Source organism: Epinephelus fuscoguttatus, linkage group LG11 (assembly GCF_011397635.1).
Source record: "Epinephelus fuscoguttatus linkage group LG11, E.fuscoguttatus.final_Chr_v1".
Lineage (NCBI taxonomy): Eukaryota > Metazoa > Chordata > Actinopteri > Perciformes > Serranidae > Epinephelus > Epinephelus fuscoguttatus.
Window position 1 is genome coordinate 30,931,104 of NC_064762.1, and position 18,529 is coordinate 30,949,632.

Genomic DNA, 18,529 nt, shown 5'->3' on the forward strand with positions numbered 1-18,529 from the left:
CCCCCACTTCCTTCCTGCTTATTTCCTTCCTTCCTTCCTTCCTTTTTTAATTTCTCTCCTTTCCTTCTTCCTTATTGTTTTTTTTCTTTTACAGCTTCCCTTTGTGCTTCCTTCCTGCCTCTTACTTCCCCCTGTGTTTCTCTCCTATTTTAATCCTTTTACAATTTTCTTCCTCATTTCCTTTTTCAGTGACTTATTGTATCTGTTTGTTTTTAGCCGTGGACCGAAGCTCCACAGGTCTTTCTGTTGGTCAGTGGTCCACAAAAGTTCCCCACCCTTTGCCAGGCACAGTTTTCCCTAAAGGCCCAGACTCACTGAAACGACTTCGGAGAGCTATTTAGGAAGATGGATGCCCCCAGCTGCATCGCCTGACATCACCGTGTCTCGGCCAAAAAGTTACTCATGAACACATCGCAAAGACTACAGCCAATGGCCAACTAGCACATATGTCCTGCGCCTCCATGTGAGGAAATAACTCTCCACACTAGCAGATGGTGGTCGTCTGTAATCATCTTCCAATCAGGGAAACCGTAAGATCATCCTGACGCTAGTTAGCCAGTTAGCACATGAACAACACAATCCAGTGCTCGTGAGCGACAGCACAAACCATCACAAAATGTTGGGATTGGGTTGAAAAATGGGCCCTATATGGGATTGTCCACAGGTTCTACATTGGCCCCATGCCGAATGCCCACATGATTGATTTTACCCAAGTGGGCTCCAGATAAGATCTCCATGTTGGGCCCAAACCCACTTGGTACCCAGGTAGCCCTAGCATAACCCATGTATGGTCCATTTGGGTAAATTCATCCATGTGGTCAACTGGCATGGGGCCATTATTGAACCCATGGACAATCCCATATAGGGCCCATTTAAGCCCATTTACCGCCCACATGAGGCCCACATGCCAATGTTTTCTAGAAAGAATTCAATGGCTAAAGACAAATAATCTTACCATATGTAATCCTAAGTGCTATAACGTCGGCTGTCCATAGGAACTCCACACCAGTCTCTTACAACTGAAGAAGCCACTTGGATTAGAGGTGGAACGTCTTCAAGAAACTCAAGCAAGTCCAGTTGCCTACAATATAGCACTTATGATCACCATGACCTGGATGACTGAGAATCTTCACCAACATCTTGCCTTATGTCGCAAGTTTGTTTTGGTCTCACTCCCTCCTGACTTTAGCTCTTTGTTTACTTTCCTCACTTCTACTTATCTTCCTGTGCGCTGAACTGAACTGCCAATCAGAGTGATCTTATTACTGACGGGCCATCTCGGACGCTGATTCAACTCGCTGAATCAGATGAAAAAAGGCAACAAGAGCTCACTAGTGCCAACAGTGCGAGACAGACCTCACAAACAAGGGAGACAGATGCTCACAGATGGCCTGACATTGATCAGCAGCCAACCGTTGGCTTGGTGTGTCAGGGCCCTTACAAACAGGCATGACTCCTGACTTTCACTTTAGATGACTGCGCTGAAAATAAAGACACACCCACACACCACAATTTTGCCATTTTCCCTTTCATAACTCATGAACCAGTTGTCGTAGGAAGGCATCATTGGACACGTGATGAGTGTTTGTCAGGTTCTGTGTGTGTGAATGTACGAACATGTTGACGCATGCCCAGATGTGGTTGCAGCTACTGAGATTTTGCACCTGTTATTCAACTGATTCCTTAATTCCCTTTTGTCCTTGTTTCTAATTCCTTTTCTCCTTCCATCTTTCTGCGGCTCATCTTGTTTTATTATTCTTTTATGTCTTTCCTCTTTGCTATCTTACCCTTGTTCCATCTCATTTATTTCCTTCCTGTCTCTTCATTTCTCACCCTTTCCTTCCCTCTGTCCACTTTTAGCTCTTCATGTTCCTTACTTTTTTATACTTCCCTTTTCACCCTCTTTGCTGCCCGTCTCCTTCCTTCATTCTTTGATCTCATTTCCTTCCCTCTTTCATTTTTTACTTTCTTACAACAATGGTTCAGTGGCAGTCATTTTACTTTCTTTTGTTCTTTTAATTGCCCCTTCTTCCTCCTTTCCTTTAATGTGTCACCATATCAGTTCCTTCCTTCAACACATTGTATACTTCCTTTTTCACCTTCCTCTTTATACAGATGTGTGAAGTGCATGCGCAGTTATCACTCTTTTGTTGACCCTGTTATTGTTGTTGCAATGGAAATATGTGCTTACTTTTAATGACTCCTCCTGGTGTTTATCTATTGTGTAAATGGTGTATTGTGTATACTGTGTCTGTGTCTCTGTCTATGGTGGCAAACCAGTTTCCTCTTTGAGGATTAATAAAGTTCAACCTATCTCACCCGTGCAAAAAAAAAAATCACCCATGAATCCGTCATGTGAAACAGCTTTACCATAAATACACATGCATACATTTCACATAAACATATTTCCCTCCGTATTTTCTACGGACGGTTTAATCGCAGATACACCACAAATCAGAAATGTGGTTTTATTCCAACTGGAACACGTGCCGGGGTCCAGCTCCTCTCTGCTCGTTAGCATGTAAATCTATGCTAATTAATGCAGGGCAGAATATTCCAGAATGTTTTAATGTGTCACCTCAGAGTGGAGGAGTTGACGTGTTAATGAAGAGACGACACACACATACACACACACACACACACAGCAGTGCAGAGTTAGCTGTTAACCGCTAATGAACAGTGTTGTGTCAAACTCTCCTTTCCAAACTGACAGTTAGAGGAGTCACACACACATATTTATACACACACACACACACACAGAGCAGAAAAAAAGGAAAGCGATGTAATATGAGATGTCATATTGTGTAAAGGTGAAAGAACAACACTGCCAGAGAAAACACAGTTAATTTTTTTATTAATAATCCCCTACAACAGACGGGGGGAGTTTGGTTTGTGTTGACAGAAAGTGTTGTGTAGACGTGTTTTGTGGTTTCACTCTTTTAACCTTTACAGTCTGAAGAAAAGGAAATGGTCTTAGTCTTGCTCCACCCTTCTGCTCAGCGCTGCAGGGAGGAATAAATACTCAGAAGAGCCTTGCTTTCTGTCTGTGCTTGGTTTTACTTCCTCATTGCCTCTTTCTCTTTTCACATCTTCTCTACCATGAGAAACCCACTGCATTCTTCTTCTTTTTTTGTCTCTTTGCAGTTGTCTTTGTCTTTAATCAGCTTCTGTTTAGTTCAGACACAGACTCGATCCTTCATACCTGGACAGCACTGGTCTGCGTTTTTCTGCTCTGCTTTATTTAGGCAGAGAACGCCAGCTAACAGGGTACCACTGGAGAGAGCGGTGAATGTGTGAGTGCTGTTCATTTCATGTGCTTAATTGCGTTTGAAGTTTGGGTTTCCATGGCGACAGAGAGCTGGGAAAGCAGTTAGGAGGATTTGGCTAAATTTTAAAAGACATTTCTCTCCCCGCTCACTGCTGTGACCCAGCCACCATGTAAGTGTTTGAGTGTGTGAAATCCATCCAGTGATGAATCTGAGGCCATCAGTCTCATGTTGTGATTGTCAGCTTTCCACTGAGACACACACACACTCACTCGCCGACTCTCTGGAGAATAGCCTCGGTCACCAGTTTATGGAAAGTATTTAGTGACCAGCGTGGTCTCACTCGCAGGGTGTCAAAAATGCTTTCTCAGTCCATCCCTTGTAAACACAAACATGGATATCCTAAGATCAGAGCTAACCAAGCTAAAATGTCATTTATTCAAATGGCGATTAACCAATTTATCAAGTTGCAGTGGGGCGACATGCATATAGGATGTGCTTCATTTTCATTCTTCTATATAATTTTCAAGTTGAACTGGATTAAACATTACATTGGGAATAAAGATAAGATGTGGTTCTTAACTCTAAACTTTGTTTTTAAAGAAAATTGGGAGTACAGAATTTCTCCTTCAATGCAAGTTTGATGAAAAAAAAAAAAAAAACAACTCCCTCTTTAGTATCCAATACTTGCAGGCAGATTTTATTCTGTTGCACACTTTGGCATCTCAACCAACTTCAATGTAAAGCCATCCGTGTCACTATTAGGATCTGTATCCACATAAGCCCCGTTTCCACTGAGCAGTAATGTATAGTACAGTTCCGTTTTCACCCTGGAAAAATTGTGGACGGTACCAATGGAACTGTTCCATACCGTCCCCATATTTGGTCCCCCCTCTGTTGGTGTACCTAGCACACAGATCTGGTACTAAAAGGTGGAGCTGTGAACACTGCAGTCAGGGCTCAGGGCTGAGCTGTGGCTGGTTTTGAAGCTCAGTTTTATGAGTAGACTACAACTATAAAATGAAAGGATGTTTTGCTGCCTCTTGCAGCAGCTGGAGTCAGAGAAAAAAAATAAACTGAATTCACTGGACTGCCAGCCAGTGACTTTTAAGGTGGAACATTAACTTGAATGAATCAATAAATTAATGCATGAGTTGATGACGTTCCATCAGCACACCTTAAATATTCTGTATGACAACTTTGACCATTGCATTAATTTTTATATGACATACACTTTTAGTCATGAGTGGATCATCAACAGATGTCGTAAAAGAGTGAGAAAGTCTGATTAGGGCTGGTGGTGACAACAAGCTCAGCATTTTGAGCCAGCAGGCCAGTGTTCATGTAAAACTAAAAGTCAGAGTTGAGTTATTTGGTTATTTTATCAGTGTAGTCTGTCGAGTAGAGAATGCCAACCCCATGTGTGAAGATCAACACGTAAAAGCCCGACACCAGGGAATTCTGCCCAAGCGTCAAAATATGATGAGTAGGAATAAGATCATGTTGCAGTGACACAGAATATCTTTTAAACAGATGGTGATCTCAACAGCATCTCAAACTATCTGTTTCTGTCTGTTGTCACTTTATTTTCTCGGTCAAACTGCATCTCAGTCTCTTCACTGTTGACCCGTCTGTATGTGTTCTTGTCCATCTGTCTGCCTACAGCACAGTCCATCAACAAGTCATCCCGTCCAAAAGCTAAATTAGGCTGTTTTCCACCTGTGTGGTAAAGATCTGCGTTTAGGCAACTAAAAGTACCTGGTTAAGCTTCAGTAAAACCTCCTTCACAGTTAAAAGAATGATAATTATGCAGCATGATTAGCATGATTATGACACAGGTGTGCCCTGGGCTGGTCACAATAATCAGCATCTTGATATGCCACACCTGTCAGGTGGTGGGAGTATTTTGGCAATGGTGTGTTAAAAAAATAACGAATACATTTGTGCACAAAATCTGAGAAAAATAAGCCTTTTGTGTGTCTCAAAAAAGTCTTAGATCTTTTACTTCAACTAATGAAAACAGGCAGCACGATGGTCCATGGTTAGCATTGTTGCCCTTCAAAGAAGAGCCTCTCTGTGCAGTTTGCATGTTGTACTCCAGCTTCCTCCCACAGTCCAAAGACATGCAGGTTAATTGGTGACTCTAAATTGCCCGTAGGTGTGAATGTGAGTGTGAATGGTTGTCTGTCTCTATGTGTCAGCCCTGTGATAGTCTGGTGACCTGTTCAGGGTGTACCCGCCTCTCACCCAATGTCAGCTGGGATAGGCTCCCGTGCCCCCGCAATCCCTAACAGGATAAGTGGCTACGGATATAAATGAATGAATAATGAGAAACAGGAGAAAAAACAAAGTGTCAGTGTACCGTTTTTGGGTGCCGAGGTCACACACTGATCTAACCATCCTAATCCCAAGATGTTACACTCATGATGAGGACATTCTCTGTGTGTCTTTATTTTTTCACCTGTCTCACTTAAACTTAGTCAGATAACAGTCACACAGAAGTTGAATCATTTCCTTCTAATGCTGAGAATCACTTGTTCACACTTGTTTCGTCAAAATAAATGAGGCAGCAGCGACGGCTCGTAATATGTGTGTGACTCATGAAGATGCAGTGTGTTTGCTCATCTTACCTGAGAGTCTTTATCAGGTGCTATGGGGCCCCGTCACATCCAATTAAAACTCCACGGAGACTTGTTGCAATTTAAAAAGGGATCCAAACTGGACTGACCGACAGGAAATATTTGCCACTCAAGCTTTATTGATTTTGTACCAACATCTAGTTGCCTCCGTACATGTAGTGTGACTCATAAGATGAATAATAATGATGTTCAACACATTATTGATGTTCAGTAGTTTCCAAGTAGCTGATGAAAGAATCCATTCACTTTGATAAGTAGTTACCAGAAAAGCAAATTACAAATACTGTTAATGTGTGTGTGTTTATGCTTGTGTGTGTGTGCAGTATGTCAATGTTTAAGTCCTATGTTTTTGTATAAATGTATGTTTGTGCATTTAGTCCATTGTCCGCCACATAACAAAGCCAGATGCAACACGGTTGCTTAGTTTCTGCCACTGAAAAAAATGAAAACAATAAAATAAAATAAATTGAAAAAACAGTAGATGAGTTTTGACTCTCTTTCATTTGTCACCTTTTTCTCTATATTTATAGTTAACTGATGATCTCCTATGTTGTTGTTACTGAGTACAGTTCAATGGTAGATGGTCTTTTCCACTTTTGGTGAGGTCGCTTGTTTTCTGTTCTTGTGCTGTCCTGGGTGGGCGGGGCACGACTCGTCCTCTGCTGTCTGGGCGAGGCTGACTTCGATGCCCGCGCAGTCACGAGAAGATCACTCACCTTTGACCTTTTCTGGGAGAAAGAGACAGAGAGGAGAGAAAGGAGAGTGAACTTTGTGACGTTAGCAGACTGTAGAGGGGTGTGTGTATGTGTGTGTGTGTGTGGGAGGTATTTTAAATGAGAGTAAAACTAGAGACTAAAGCTGCAGGCTTCTCGTCTAGAAAGTCACACACAGACACAGATTTTTTCTCTTTGGTGTGGGTGGAGTGCTACCTGCCGACCTGCTGAGCAGATGGATGGGGGAGAGCGCGAGTGTGTGTCTGCCTGTGCGTGTGTGTGCGTGTGTGTGTGTGTGTGTGTGAGTGAGAGAGAGAGAGAGAGAGAGAGAGAGAGAGAGAGAGAGAGAGAGAGAGAGAGAGACTGGGAAAGAGGCGGCTGGTCGGCAGATGCTTCGTCTGTTTCTGCTTTCTAACACTTTTCAGACTGACCAACAAGTCTGAGTAAAGTTTATTAATGACGGAACTTTTGAGCGAGATTCAAGCTTTTGTCAATCTGTAAGTCAAAATGTGACCTCAGACGCAGAAGTTTTTTTAAAGAGTAACTAAATCTCAGACTTTTGTCTGAAAAGCCTCCCTGGTACGTGAAAATGGGCGGGGCTGGGAGGGGGGCTATGGCACGCCCAGTCACTCTATCACGCCACCTCCAGATCCACAGCCTCCTCCCCCATCAATATGAACATATGCTACACACATCGTTAGCGCGGTTACATTCTTCACAATGCAATCATTCAGTTCATTTTATTGAAACAATGAACATCAAAGAAGACTGTAATTCATTGAGATTTACTAGCCCAGTAAACAAGAGAGATGGAAAGCAACAAAAACGGGACCTCTAAAGCGATCATAAAGTCTTACTGGTTGGTGGTGCATATTGTTTTAAGAGGATAAAGAGCGGTGTAGTGTCAGTATGCTGGCTGCTGTAATTCTGTGCCATTAAACAACCGTAGTAACTGTCTCTCTATTTCTCGTCTCACACAGACATCCCTTCCAAATATATGCTGGCAGGGTTCAATGACTGAAGCAAATAAAATGCCTGTGCTATTGATTGAAGATTTATATTTTTCGACTGACTGGCTGACTAACTGACTGAATGACCACTGCTGGCCACAGTCTTCACAGTCGGAAACATTGAATTTACAGAGGGTGTGGCAACAGGGAAAAGATGGAGGAAGGTAGTTGGTAATGAAAGCTGACCAACTGGTCCCAGATCAGCCAATAACAAAATTCAACTGCCTTCCAACCTGTAGAGGGCAGTCACTATGCATTTTTTTAGACCCTGTTGCTGTTAGTAAACAGTATGATGTTTTTGGTGGGCGGGGCTTAGCTGGAGGCAAAACAATTCTCCACAGACATTAGCTAGTGCTAGCTAGCATGTTCTGTTGGCTTATTTTAGACAATGCAGAAAGATGATGAGAGCGGTGCATTCAGAAATACTTAACCCAAGCGTCGGAGCGCACTCTGGCACAAGCTGGACCGTTTGTAAATTCGGAGCGCTATCCGATCTTACAAAGGAGGATGACACTTGAACAGTTTCCTCCAGTTTGTTTTGCTACTGAAGCTAATGTTAGCTAATGCGCTAAAAAGTTAATCTGAATACCTCCCCAATTTCTGATGAGGTGGACATGATAACACTTAACACAGTGGCAGCTGCAATGGGATAAAATTTAAGTTTTGAGCCATGACTCCTTCTATCCTGGCTCCCAAGAACACAACAAGACGACATTTTAAGACTCCTATGTAGCCAACAGCCCTGTGGTGGAGAGTCGTGTTTTGTGTCCAGCTAACAATTGTGGAAAAGGAGCTGTGACGTCGGCCCTAAAAGGGTCTATAACATAATTTGTAGAACTGACATACTTTGCACTCCAATGTCAAGCTCTGGACCTGAATCAATCAACAACACTACTAAATACCCGTATATATTGGTTTTCAACTTAGAAAAATTGGTGTGGGGATTTAGTTACTCTTAAAGCAGCTTTCTTGTGAATTCAACAAACAGTTGAGTGTGTGTCTGCTGAAGTACACAGTCCAAGAGTGCAGAAAGCCTCTGGGTATCCTGAGTATTTCTGGCCAAGTATGATTTTACAAGCCTTTTTCTACATGTGAGGAATAAAGAGAGGATTATCTATTTCTCACTCAAATAAAGTTTCACATTGCCTCTCACTTGCTCTAGTATCTGCACTCGCTTTACCAGAACCTATTCTGCTCTTACAAATCGGCCCAAGCATACTATTGAATCTTTACTTGTAATTAATTTTACTTAAAATTTTGTTTTCTGTCAAACTACCTGCTATGAACACCAATAGAACCATTTTACACTGTGCTTTGTGTTTATTTATTTATTTTTGTTACAATATAAGGATTCAACAGCTTTTTAATGACAGTTTGATTTATCCCTGTACATGTGTGAGTTGAAGAGGCAAAATGTGAAGCTCTAAACTGCAGTTATGAAATTTCAAATGCAATCCTTTTTTTTTAATAAAAAGGTCCAAGTTACAAATACCCATAATCATTGTGTAAGCCTCCCCGCTAGACTACTTGTGTATTTAACAGTTAATTGACTGAATGCCATGTGTGTATTATAACCATTTTGGTTGCGTATGCATTGTGTACCTGTGTGTGGCTGGTCCCAGATGTAGCTGTTGAGGATTTCCCCGAGGGTGTAGAAAACACAAATCACCGCGGTCATCGCGCTGAAGAAGACGACTCGAGCCAGCGGAGTGATGCGCTCCAGCACCGGGTACACCCACACCCCTGTCACCTGGTGCACCCAACACGTCCTGGGCAGGCAGGGACACAGAAAGTTGACATGCATTCAGAGTACATTTTGGACGTGGTTTATGTGACATCAGTTAGTGGTAAAGACGCAATCATTTTTTAATGATTATACTCAGTCAAACACCTAGGCTGAAATTACGTTAAACTCTACCACACCAGACTAATTTAAACCAGACTTCAACTAGATAAAGCCTAAACTAGCCTCACAAAGATAAACTGGACCTCTGAGTGAATAAACCTGAACTGAACCCAACACAAAAAATAAACCAAAATCACATCCAACTAAACTATAAGGTAAGTAAATAAACCTCAGCTTTGGTTTTAGCACCTCAACTCCTCCTGAACTAAACGAAGTAGAACTTAATGTAGATAAAATACCAACAAATAAATCAGTCTAAAGAACACTAATCTACACATTAATTATCCTATATTACGAAATGTACTTGCCACTTTGCTACTTACTTAACCATGATCTGATGAACAGTGTATGTGGTGTTTATTGAGTGTTGGAAATAAGAAACATTCAGTACCAGAGGATGTATCCCACGCCAAAGCAGCACACGGCTGCCAGACCCCACGACCTGCTGGGGTACCGATGGTGGGTGGTCCGCATCTCGATGATGATGAAGGGCAGAACAGTGGTGTGCTAGGAGAGGAGAGCAGAGACAAAAGGACAGATAATAAACGTAATGTTGCATTTTTGAAAAAGGGAAAAACCACAAACTGAACTTTTTGGATGCTCCAACGGTTACTGGATCTCAGCTTGTTTTCTTTTAATGATTCATTCACCTCTATATAAGCCGTGTGTGTATGTGTGTGTGTTCAGACACCTGTGTAATCCACCTAAACACATAAACACATTTAATGGAGGTCATGGCATGTGCTGCTATTTTCTGTGAAGCCCAAACACACATGAGAATTGTGCTTAATCGGTGTTGCTGTGACTCACCATCAGACGGCAGTAAACAAACACACACAGCAGTGGAGATAACACACACACACCAGTATGTATACCCTCAACCCTCAGCCAATGTTCCCTGCATGCTTTCGACAGCTGTCTTGTTTTCAATTTAACATCGGGAATCACAGTACGTCTCGCCTGCTTTGGTGCATTTCTCAGATCAGAATTGAAACTTGTTCAACCTCCACTTCATCTAATCGCTTGTGCACATCATAAAAGGAATTTCCCGCTTTTTTTAATAAATTGCAAATGCCTTGGCACATTTATGCGAATGATTCTGCACAACTGTCAACTGCATCCTGTGAGACTTTTTTTGTTTTTTAGTGTCCAGAATTGATTAATTGCTCTCAGGTGAATCTTGACTTTCACTAATGAAGGGGAATACATAGACTGATATATACTGACTTCACGTAAACTACTGGCTTTGTCCACTAGGGGGCACTCAAATACAAAATACAGGCACACATCAACACAGACACAGACAAACACACACACACACACACGCACACACACACACACGCGCACACACACACAACCGGCATGATCGTCTCAGAGTTGAGACCTCTTACCTCATTTGCACTCTCAGGAGCACAGCTGTAGGTGTGTGTGTGTGTGTGTGTGTGTTTGCCTGTGCATGTGTGTCAGACTGTGCACCCTAGGCGAAGTCAGACTGCTAAGCTCTTTTGTCTCCAGCCGTCGAGCCGCCCGGCCTCGTTATGTTACGGTGAGAAAAACAACCACTGGGATTCTTCCATCTGTTAATTGTTCCCAGACTGATGGTTAGAAAGGACGATGAAGTGTTTGGTTTGATGAAGTTGGGCTGTTTAAGGTAGAAATGCTGCAGTGTTGAAGGGAAACCTCGGTATTTTTCAACCTGCACCCTATTTTCCCATGCTGTTGTGTCTCAGTGACTAATGGGAACAACAGTTTTTTAAATTGGTCCAGTACTGAGCGAAAACCAGGCTGTATATAACCACTCAGGGCAATAGAGGACTGTCAATGTACGTGCATTTAACATGCTTGGTTTTGCCACTGACAGGCTCATATTGTTTCTCTGCGGACAAAATGTTCTCCTTTACCTTTCGCTTGACCTGATCCGTTTGTCCCGAAGATTAAACTGCAGTCTGTTTTCCTGCTGTCGGCTGCTGGCTGCTAGCTCTTGCTCAGTACTGGACCAATTTTAAAAAATGTTGTTCCCATTAGTCACTTAGACACAAAAACATGGGAAAATAGGGTCCGGGTTGTAGAATATAGACATGTCTCTTCACGGCAGGTTTTGGCGTTGGTCTTTATCCAGAGTTTATCCTATCTTTCAACTAGACTCAAACACTGAGCAGTTATTTCCTTCAGATTTGAAATTGTCCACTTAGGCCTAGCATTAAAGCACCCAGGGCTGCATGTCTTCGGCAATATTTTATTGTCATTTAAAATATTTTTTATATCTGCATGTACTAGTACACAGTAGCTTGTATTATGTCATTACAGAACAGTAACAGAGCGTCGCTGTGAAATTACAGCATTGACAGTTTCCAAAAATGAGACAATTACTGAACCTTTGTTTTATGTTGCCTTCACTCTCAACAGTCTCCAAGAGCATCAGAAACTTGACCAATCAGAGCTCTTGTTGTCTCTGTAGCCTTAACTGTAGTTTAACTCCTGAGGACATGCAGGTCATCTGCGAAAAAGATATGGGGCCCATACATGTGCCATGCCTTTAACCGCCTGGAAAACATGAAGTCAGGCACTGGATGCTACTCTGGTGCCAGCTTTCAAGAGCACAAAGGCAGGTTGCATCTGTGGTTGCTAAGCAAACTAAGCACTAATCATCTTCAAGGCATTGTTCTGTAGTGTGTATTAGGCCTAAAGTATTGCCCGTGGGACAGATCAAAAGCTCTGGGTAGCCCAGCACTAAAATGATCAACTCCTTCTCCATATCTACCATGGACAGATATTTAAAGAAGAAGGGAAAGATATGTGCCAGCTGTGGTTGGTTGTTCCTCGTCACACGACATGCAGTACGTGTTGCTTCATTCCAAAAGTTGTACTCTGTTTATCTAGGGGCAGCTGTCATGCCCTGAAAATCAGGCACTTATGTGTTGCGACACGGTTGCTCCTGCATTTTAGTGCACCTTCTGCACGTCCACATTGAAAACAATGGATTTGAGAGCACAAAAAACGCAGCATGTGTACGGCCCTATGGCAGCCATATGCATAAGCTCCCAAACTACACCTTGACCCCTTAATGTGCACCTATGAATCCACTTTATGAGGCACCGAGGACAAAAAAAAGAAGGCTTGGAATAGCAACTACTCAGGTTACAATGTATTTCAAGCTTGGGTTGAAATCTTTCAGGTCAATATAAACATTAAGCCACTTCAAGTCGATGCATTCTCTACTGTGTAAAACTGCTCCTCTTCCTCGGCCCTTGCAAGCCTTTCTAAAATGTCCAATCAATTCCATTAGCCACAGGTGGACTTCAATCAAGGTCCAGACACGTCAAGGATAATTAAAGCAAACATGATGCACCTGACAAAAATTCAGAGGCACCAACAAAGGGTAAGAATACTTCTTGAAGTCTGTCACTGTCATTATGAGTTGAGTGTAGATCTGTGAGGGAAAAATGGCAATTTTATCCATAAAAATTTTAATTTACCTCACAATAAAGTGTTTGGAAAGTGAAGGGGTCTAAGTGTATATTTAATACACTGTAATAATGTAGTAGTTTCCTCTGATGTTAATGATGTCTTTTATATTTTAGGTGAGGCAAGACAGGGCATCTCCTCTATAAGGGGAACCTGGGTATCATTTTAAGGTTCAAAACAACTTACTTTGTGGAGTAAAAAGAATTTCTACATTGTTTTACAGTGAAAGTTTTGGGTTCTGTGGTGAGTTTCGGTGCCTCATGTTGATCTAAATTCTTGACAAGACTATAAATCTGAAGGGAAACTGAATATTCATGTATTTTGACATCACTGTCACCCCGTTTAAAGACATTCTGTGACAGTTCTCAGTGGATTTAACAGGAAAATCAAACTTGTCTGTATCTGATACAGAGGAGTCCTTTGTATACTGTATACCAAAGGAGGCAGTCACTGTGTCACAACCTTTCTTTGACCAATAAGCATCTCTGGTTTCCCTCTGAGGATTTAAAAGGTCAGCCAGAAGATGCCAAATATGTGCAAACTAACAAGAGTAACAGCATCTCAGAGGAGGACAGAATAGCTCTCTCTCTTGGGGTCTTAAATTCTAGGTTTCCCTCCCATCATTATACTGTACACACACACACACACACACACACACACACACACACACACACACACACACACACACACACACACACACACACACACACACACACACACACACACACGCACACACACACACGTCCTGATGCTGCACTTTTACCCAGTGAGCCTCAGTGGAATTCCAGTCTCTCGGTCGTGTTTAAGTTTAGTCTCTGTTGAGAGGACTCGCGGCTCGTAAATAATACTCTCTTTATTCTCGCTGTCCCTCTCTCTCTATTTTTGTTTCTAGGTCTGTCTCTCTGTTGTTCTCCCTCTCTCTCCCTCTCTCTCTCTGTCTGTCTCCCCCCCGAGGGTTGCGGTTTTGCTCGAGCAGCCAGCTTTCTGCCTCTGTGGAAAATCCCCCCTCTTCGGCAAACAGCGGTGGTTCGATCCTGTGGTCTGGGGCTAAAAATGGGACAAACCATTTCACGCAGAGATACACAGCTGGGGGTGGGTGGGGTCACATGGCTGAGGGCAGATTTCACAGGGTCAAATATCCTCCAGTTTCGACGAACAACCGAAGTGGATGCATCGGAAATAGGTTTACTCTTGGACGGTTTTAAGAAGCACACAATGTGACCTGAAAGTTGAGGCTACACCAAAATCAAATGGAATGACATTGCTTTTGAAACTTTGTCCCCACATCACTACCTGCTGTTATGTTGCTTTTGAGCATGCACTTAAGTTAAACTTCAATCAAAGCTTTATTGCATAAACCCACCCTACAGCCTATTGGTGCTAGTCTGCTAGACCTGCAAACTCTAGTGAGTTGAAACAGGCCAGAACTTCGCTTTGCAACGCATCACTTTTAGTGAGAGCCAAACAAAGCAACACTGCAAAGATTCTTGTTGGCATATTATGTTAATACAACTGATTTTTCCAACAGTGTTCACAGTGTGTGTCAAAACAGCTTCTTCTGCTCAAAATTTGCTTCAGACTTTGAGATCTATTACATATGCTGACTGTCTGTAGTAGCAACTGCAATTATAAAAGGTAGAATGCTGACTAACTGTAGCCCCAGTTTGTGCTTCTCATACATAGCTGCTGGTTGCTTTAGCATTAGCATTAGTATTAGCAAGACCAACAAACGCTGGTGGGAAAATGACAAGGGTCCACCAATAAATGTGCTTGCCAAGTTTGTCCTAGGTGGCACAAGCCAAGAAAAAGTCAGGAATGTACAGAGACAAGGAACAAAGGAGAGAGACTGAAATTTTTAACAAAAACGACTGGAATTACTGAAGAGCTCTGACTCTAGAAGAAATGCTCCCTTCTGGTGTTTGGATAAGGAGGTCTGTGGTCAACAATGTTTTTCTAACTTGGAAATCAACAATCCAACATTTTGCTTAATTTATGCAACACCTGGTCAGATGTGCACAGGTGTGAAGGGATTCTTTGCTGCTTTTCCTGCTGAGATAGTGCTCCCAAAACTGCGTATTTTAAGCCAAAATATATTTTCCTAACCATAACCAAATGTTTTTTGTGCACAAACCTCACCAAACATTGCCCACAGTACTGTTGAAACACAAGGTTTCAACGTATTCACTAACAGAGTCGCAATGTAACCTACTTGTGGTTTGCATAAACGTACGTTGCCAACATTTTTTCTGGTGATCGGGTTGGTTTTGGACTGTTAGTAAGACAAAATGAGACGTTTGATGACATCACCTAGGATCAGGGGATGATGTGGTGTAAGTTTTACAACATTTTCTGGCATTCTACAGATGAAACAAAAAACAAAATACATAATCAACAGATTAGCCGATGGTTAACCTTGTCCATTTTGAAAGTCCAGCTTATTTTCCCCATTTAGTTTATTTAAATTTAGATTCCCCAGCTGTATGATAATATCTGTTTTTGCTTGCTCCAGCACTTCTCTAAAGCTTACACTGAGTGACATTCCAGCCCACGACACCTTATTTTCATAGCTGCACCATAACATCAAATGGGAATATTCTATTAAGTCAGACTGACACTTTTGGTATCTTTAGAAACGTTTGTATCCTCAGTAGAATTTAAACTTCTGTGGCTTTTGAAAAAACGTTTGGCTTCATCACACAAGATTATAAAGATGAATCTACTGGTGGGTGCTTCGGAGTTTAAGAGGCCAGAGAGCAGCAGCTGATGCGGAGCTTGTTGCACTGATAAAGGTTTTTAAACTGAACTCCACTTGAACCCTGAAAACCAAATGAAAAGTCTCCTGTTGACATTTTTCTCAACAGTTTTCGAACTTAAGAAGCTTATCATGTCACAGAGGGACAATCCTGTTCCACTTTCTTTCAACAAAACACACTCCGAGAAACTGTGTCTGTATTTGAGCCCCGCAGCACCAGTGTGCACTCCTGCCATTTAATGTCAGCGTTAAGCAAAGAGCGGCAGGCCGTTGATGATGCTCCAATATTATAACGTTATATTTGTTTGTACAGGAGATTCACTGATGACAATTATATCAAGATTTCTTCTCTTTAATTCTAAAACACTGATGTTGTTGCCTTTTTATTACAGATGTTTAATGCTTATAATGCTGTCATTCTGTTTTCGCTGCAACACTTAATCTGCCCTTTAAGGGTTGATTAGAGTTTAAGTGATAAATCAGCAGATATTAGATTACTGCAGACACAGTAAATCATTCTCTGTGGTAGCTGTGTGAAAGGAACTGCACAGGAAAGCCAAAAATATGTTTAAAGTACATTTGAAACTGTGTCTCAATTAAAAAGTCTGTCCACCAGATGGGAATGCAAAGCTTATTTTTAATTGTAAAATGTCTATTGCAGTAAGAATATTTAATAATATATCAGAATATTTTTAACTAAACTAATTCAAGGGATCCTCTTAAAAGATGTTTGCTTAAGGTAAGTGTTTATGTACAAAAATGACAGCGGTACAGCAGTTTTGGATTTGGTAAACTCTCAAACATTGGTCAGTATTAGGCTTAAAAATGTCATTGTCTGTCAGGCTGCACTTGCCCTGCAACTATTATGGAGAATTTCAACATTGTAGGTATATGACTGGTCCAATTTTAAAAGGACAGTTCATTCCAAAATCAAAAACGCATACTTTTCCTCTTACCTGTAGTGCGAGTGTTGGAGACATCAGCCATAGAGATGTCTACCTTCTCTCCAATATAATGGAACTAGATGGCACTCAGCTTGTGGCGCTCAAAGTGCCAAAAAATATATTTGAAAAACTCACATAAATGTCTCTTTCCAGAAATCATGACCCAGTTACTCAAGATAATCCACAGACATTGTTGTAAGCAGTTTCATGTAGGAACTATTTTCTTTTTACCAACCTACACCCACCAACAGTATCACTGCACAGAAGGAAGTGTGCATCTACTCATGGGCGAGAGGCTCGTGCTCATGACAGTGCAAGATGTAAACAGTATTGGCGTCATCCTTGGCTAAGCTGTGACATTAGTTAGCTCAGTGGTGGCAGATGAGCTAGCAGTAGATGTACGCTGCACGATGCGCAATGATATGGTTGGAGGATGTAGTTTGTAGAAAGAAAATAGTTCCTACATGAAACTGCTCACAACAAGGTCTGTGGATTGGGGTGATCTGTCCCTTTAAAGTTTCTATAATATAACAAAAACAAAAAACAAAAAATAGCCAAAAAACATTCCCAATTTAAACATCTCATCTCCAAAACAGCAGCAACTCTCAATAAATGACCTCAAAAATGTGTCAATGATCTCACTTGTTTATAGCAGACACGTCAACTTTTAGTTCAACAATTGACAACAGCTGATGTTACATTTAAAAAGCCTTTGGTATTTGTTTATTATTGGTTGTTTGGAGGATTAATAATGATTATAGTGCTGCTTCATTCTGTGTGAGTCACTAAATATCCACAAGGTAAAAAAACAGAGCAAATGAATCAGACACAAACACAGAGAGTGATAACAAAGCAAGCAGAGCACACGAGGGATGAAGGTTAATTGCAGATCCCAGGTTTGTCTGTATGTGTGTGTGTGTGTGTGTGTGTGTGTGTGTGTGTGTGTGTGGACCCGACAATGATTCACCAGATGTTAACAAACAGCTGATCCTCAGCCAGCAGAGCTTTTATAACTAAACTACAGAGGAAAGAAGAGTGTGTCCATGTGTGTGTGTGTCACAGGTCAATGGCATCAGTCTCAGTGTGAGACTAATCCTCTGTTGCTATGAGAAACCTCACTGTGTGTGTGTCGGTTCATGTGTGGGTATGCCTTTATAAACTGCAAGGGTAAACAATAACACACACACACACACACACACACACACACACACACACATATGCTGGTTTTGCTATACTTGTTAGGACTCTGTTTGGGTCACATTCACTAACCCAAAAAAACAGGTTATAGAACAGGTTTTGTTTTGGTTCGTTGTGTTCTCTTGGTAACCAACATTGGACAGAGGGGACCCCACCCCTGAATCACATAATTTAGTGGAGAAAGCAGTGCTCAGTTTTAAGCAGAGGCACCAACAATGAGCAAAATACGTCAAACCTTTCTGAACATTTTGCGGCTCATCACACAAAACATGTGAGAAAAGTCTTGCACTGAAACACCAGAGAGAAAGCGCTCTCAAGACGAGAGCTGGTGTAGGAAATAAGACAAAACTAAATTCTACGACATGAAATTATGTTTGTTTTCAGACTATTGTCTAATCTTTGGCAATGACATGCAGCCTGTAAAAGTATACTTCTTCATGTTTGGGATTCACTAACTAAAAGAAACATGTTATGAATACATCTAACAGGAGCAAAGAGTGTCATGGTAAGATAAGTAAGGTAGTTAAGGTAAGTAAAGGAAAACACATAGGTGACAATTAGAAATATAAAAATATATGGAACGTAATGCAATGTGACTCTGTAATGCTTTCAGGATATTTATTCTCCTGTAGATCAG

General features: G+C 41.5%; 1 protein-coding gene across 2 annotated transcripts in view; it reads right to left on the minus strand.

The window, feature by feature from the left end:
* Positions 1–6,004: 6,004 nt before the first annotated feature.
* aig1 (androgen-induced 1 (H. sapiens)) overlaps positions 6,005–18,529 on the minus strand; it is a 32,702-nt gene continuing 20,177 nt past the window's right edge. The window contains exons 4-6 of one of the 2 annotated variants that reach the window (XM_049590799.1): positions 9,926–10,041; positions 9,231–9,397; positions 6,005–6,628 (exon numbers count right to left, since the gene is read on the minus strand). In XM_049590799.1, the coding sequence (XP_049446756.1) occupies positions 6,618–6,628; positions 9,231–9,397; positions 9,926–10,041 (294 nt within the window). In that variant the 3' untranslated portion in view covers positions 6,005–6,617. Of the gene's footprint in view, positions 6,634–9,230; positions 9,398–9,925; positions 10,042–18,529 lie in introns of both variants that reach the window. The other variant, XM_049590798.1, reaches the window with a different exon arrangement.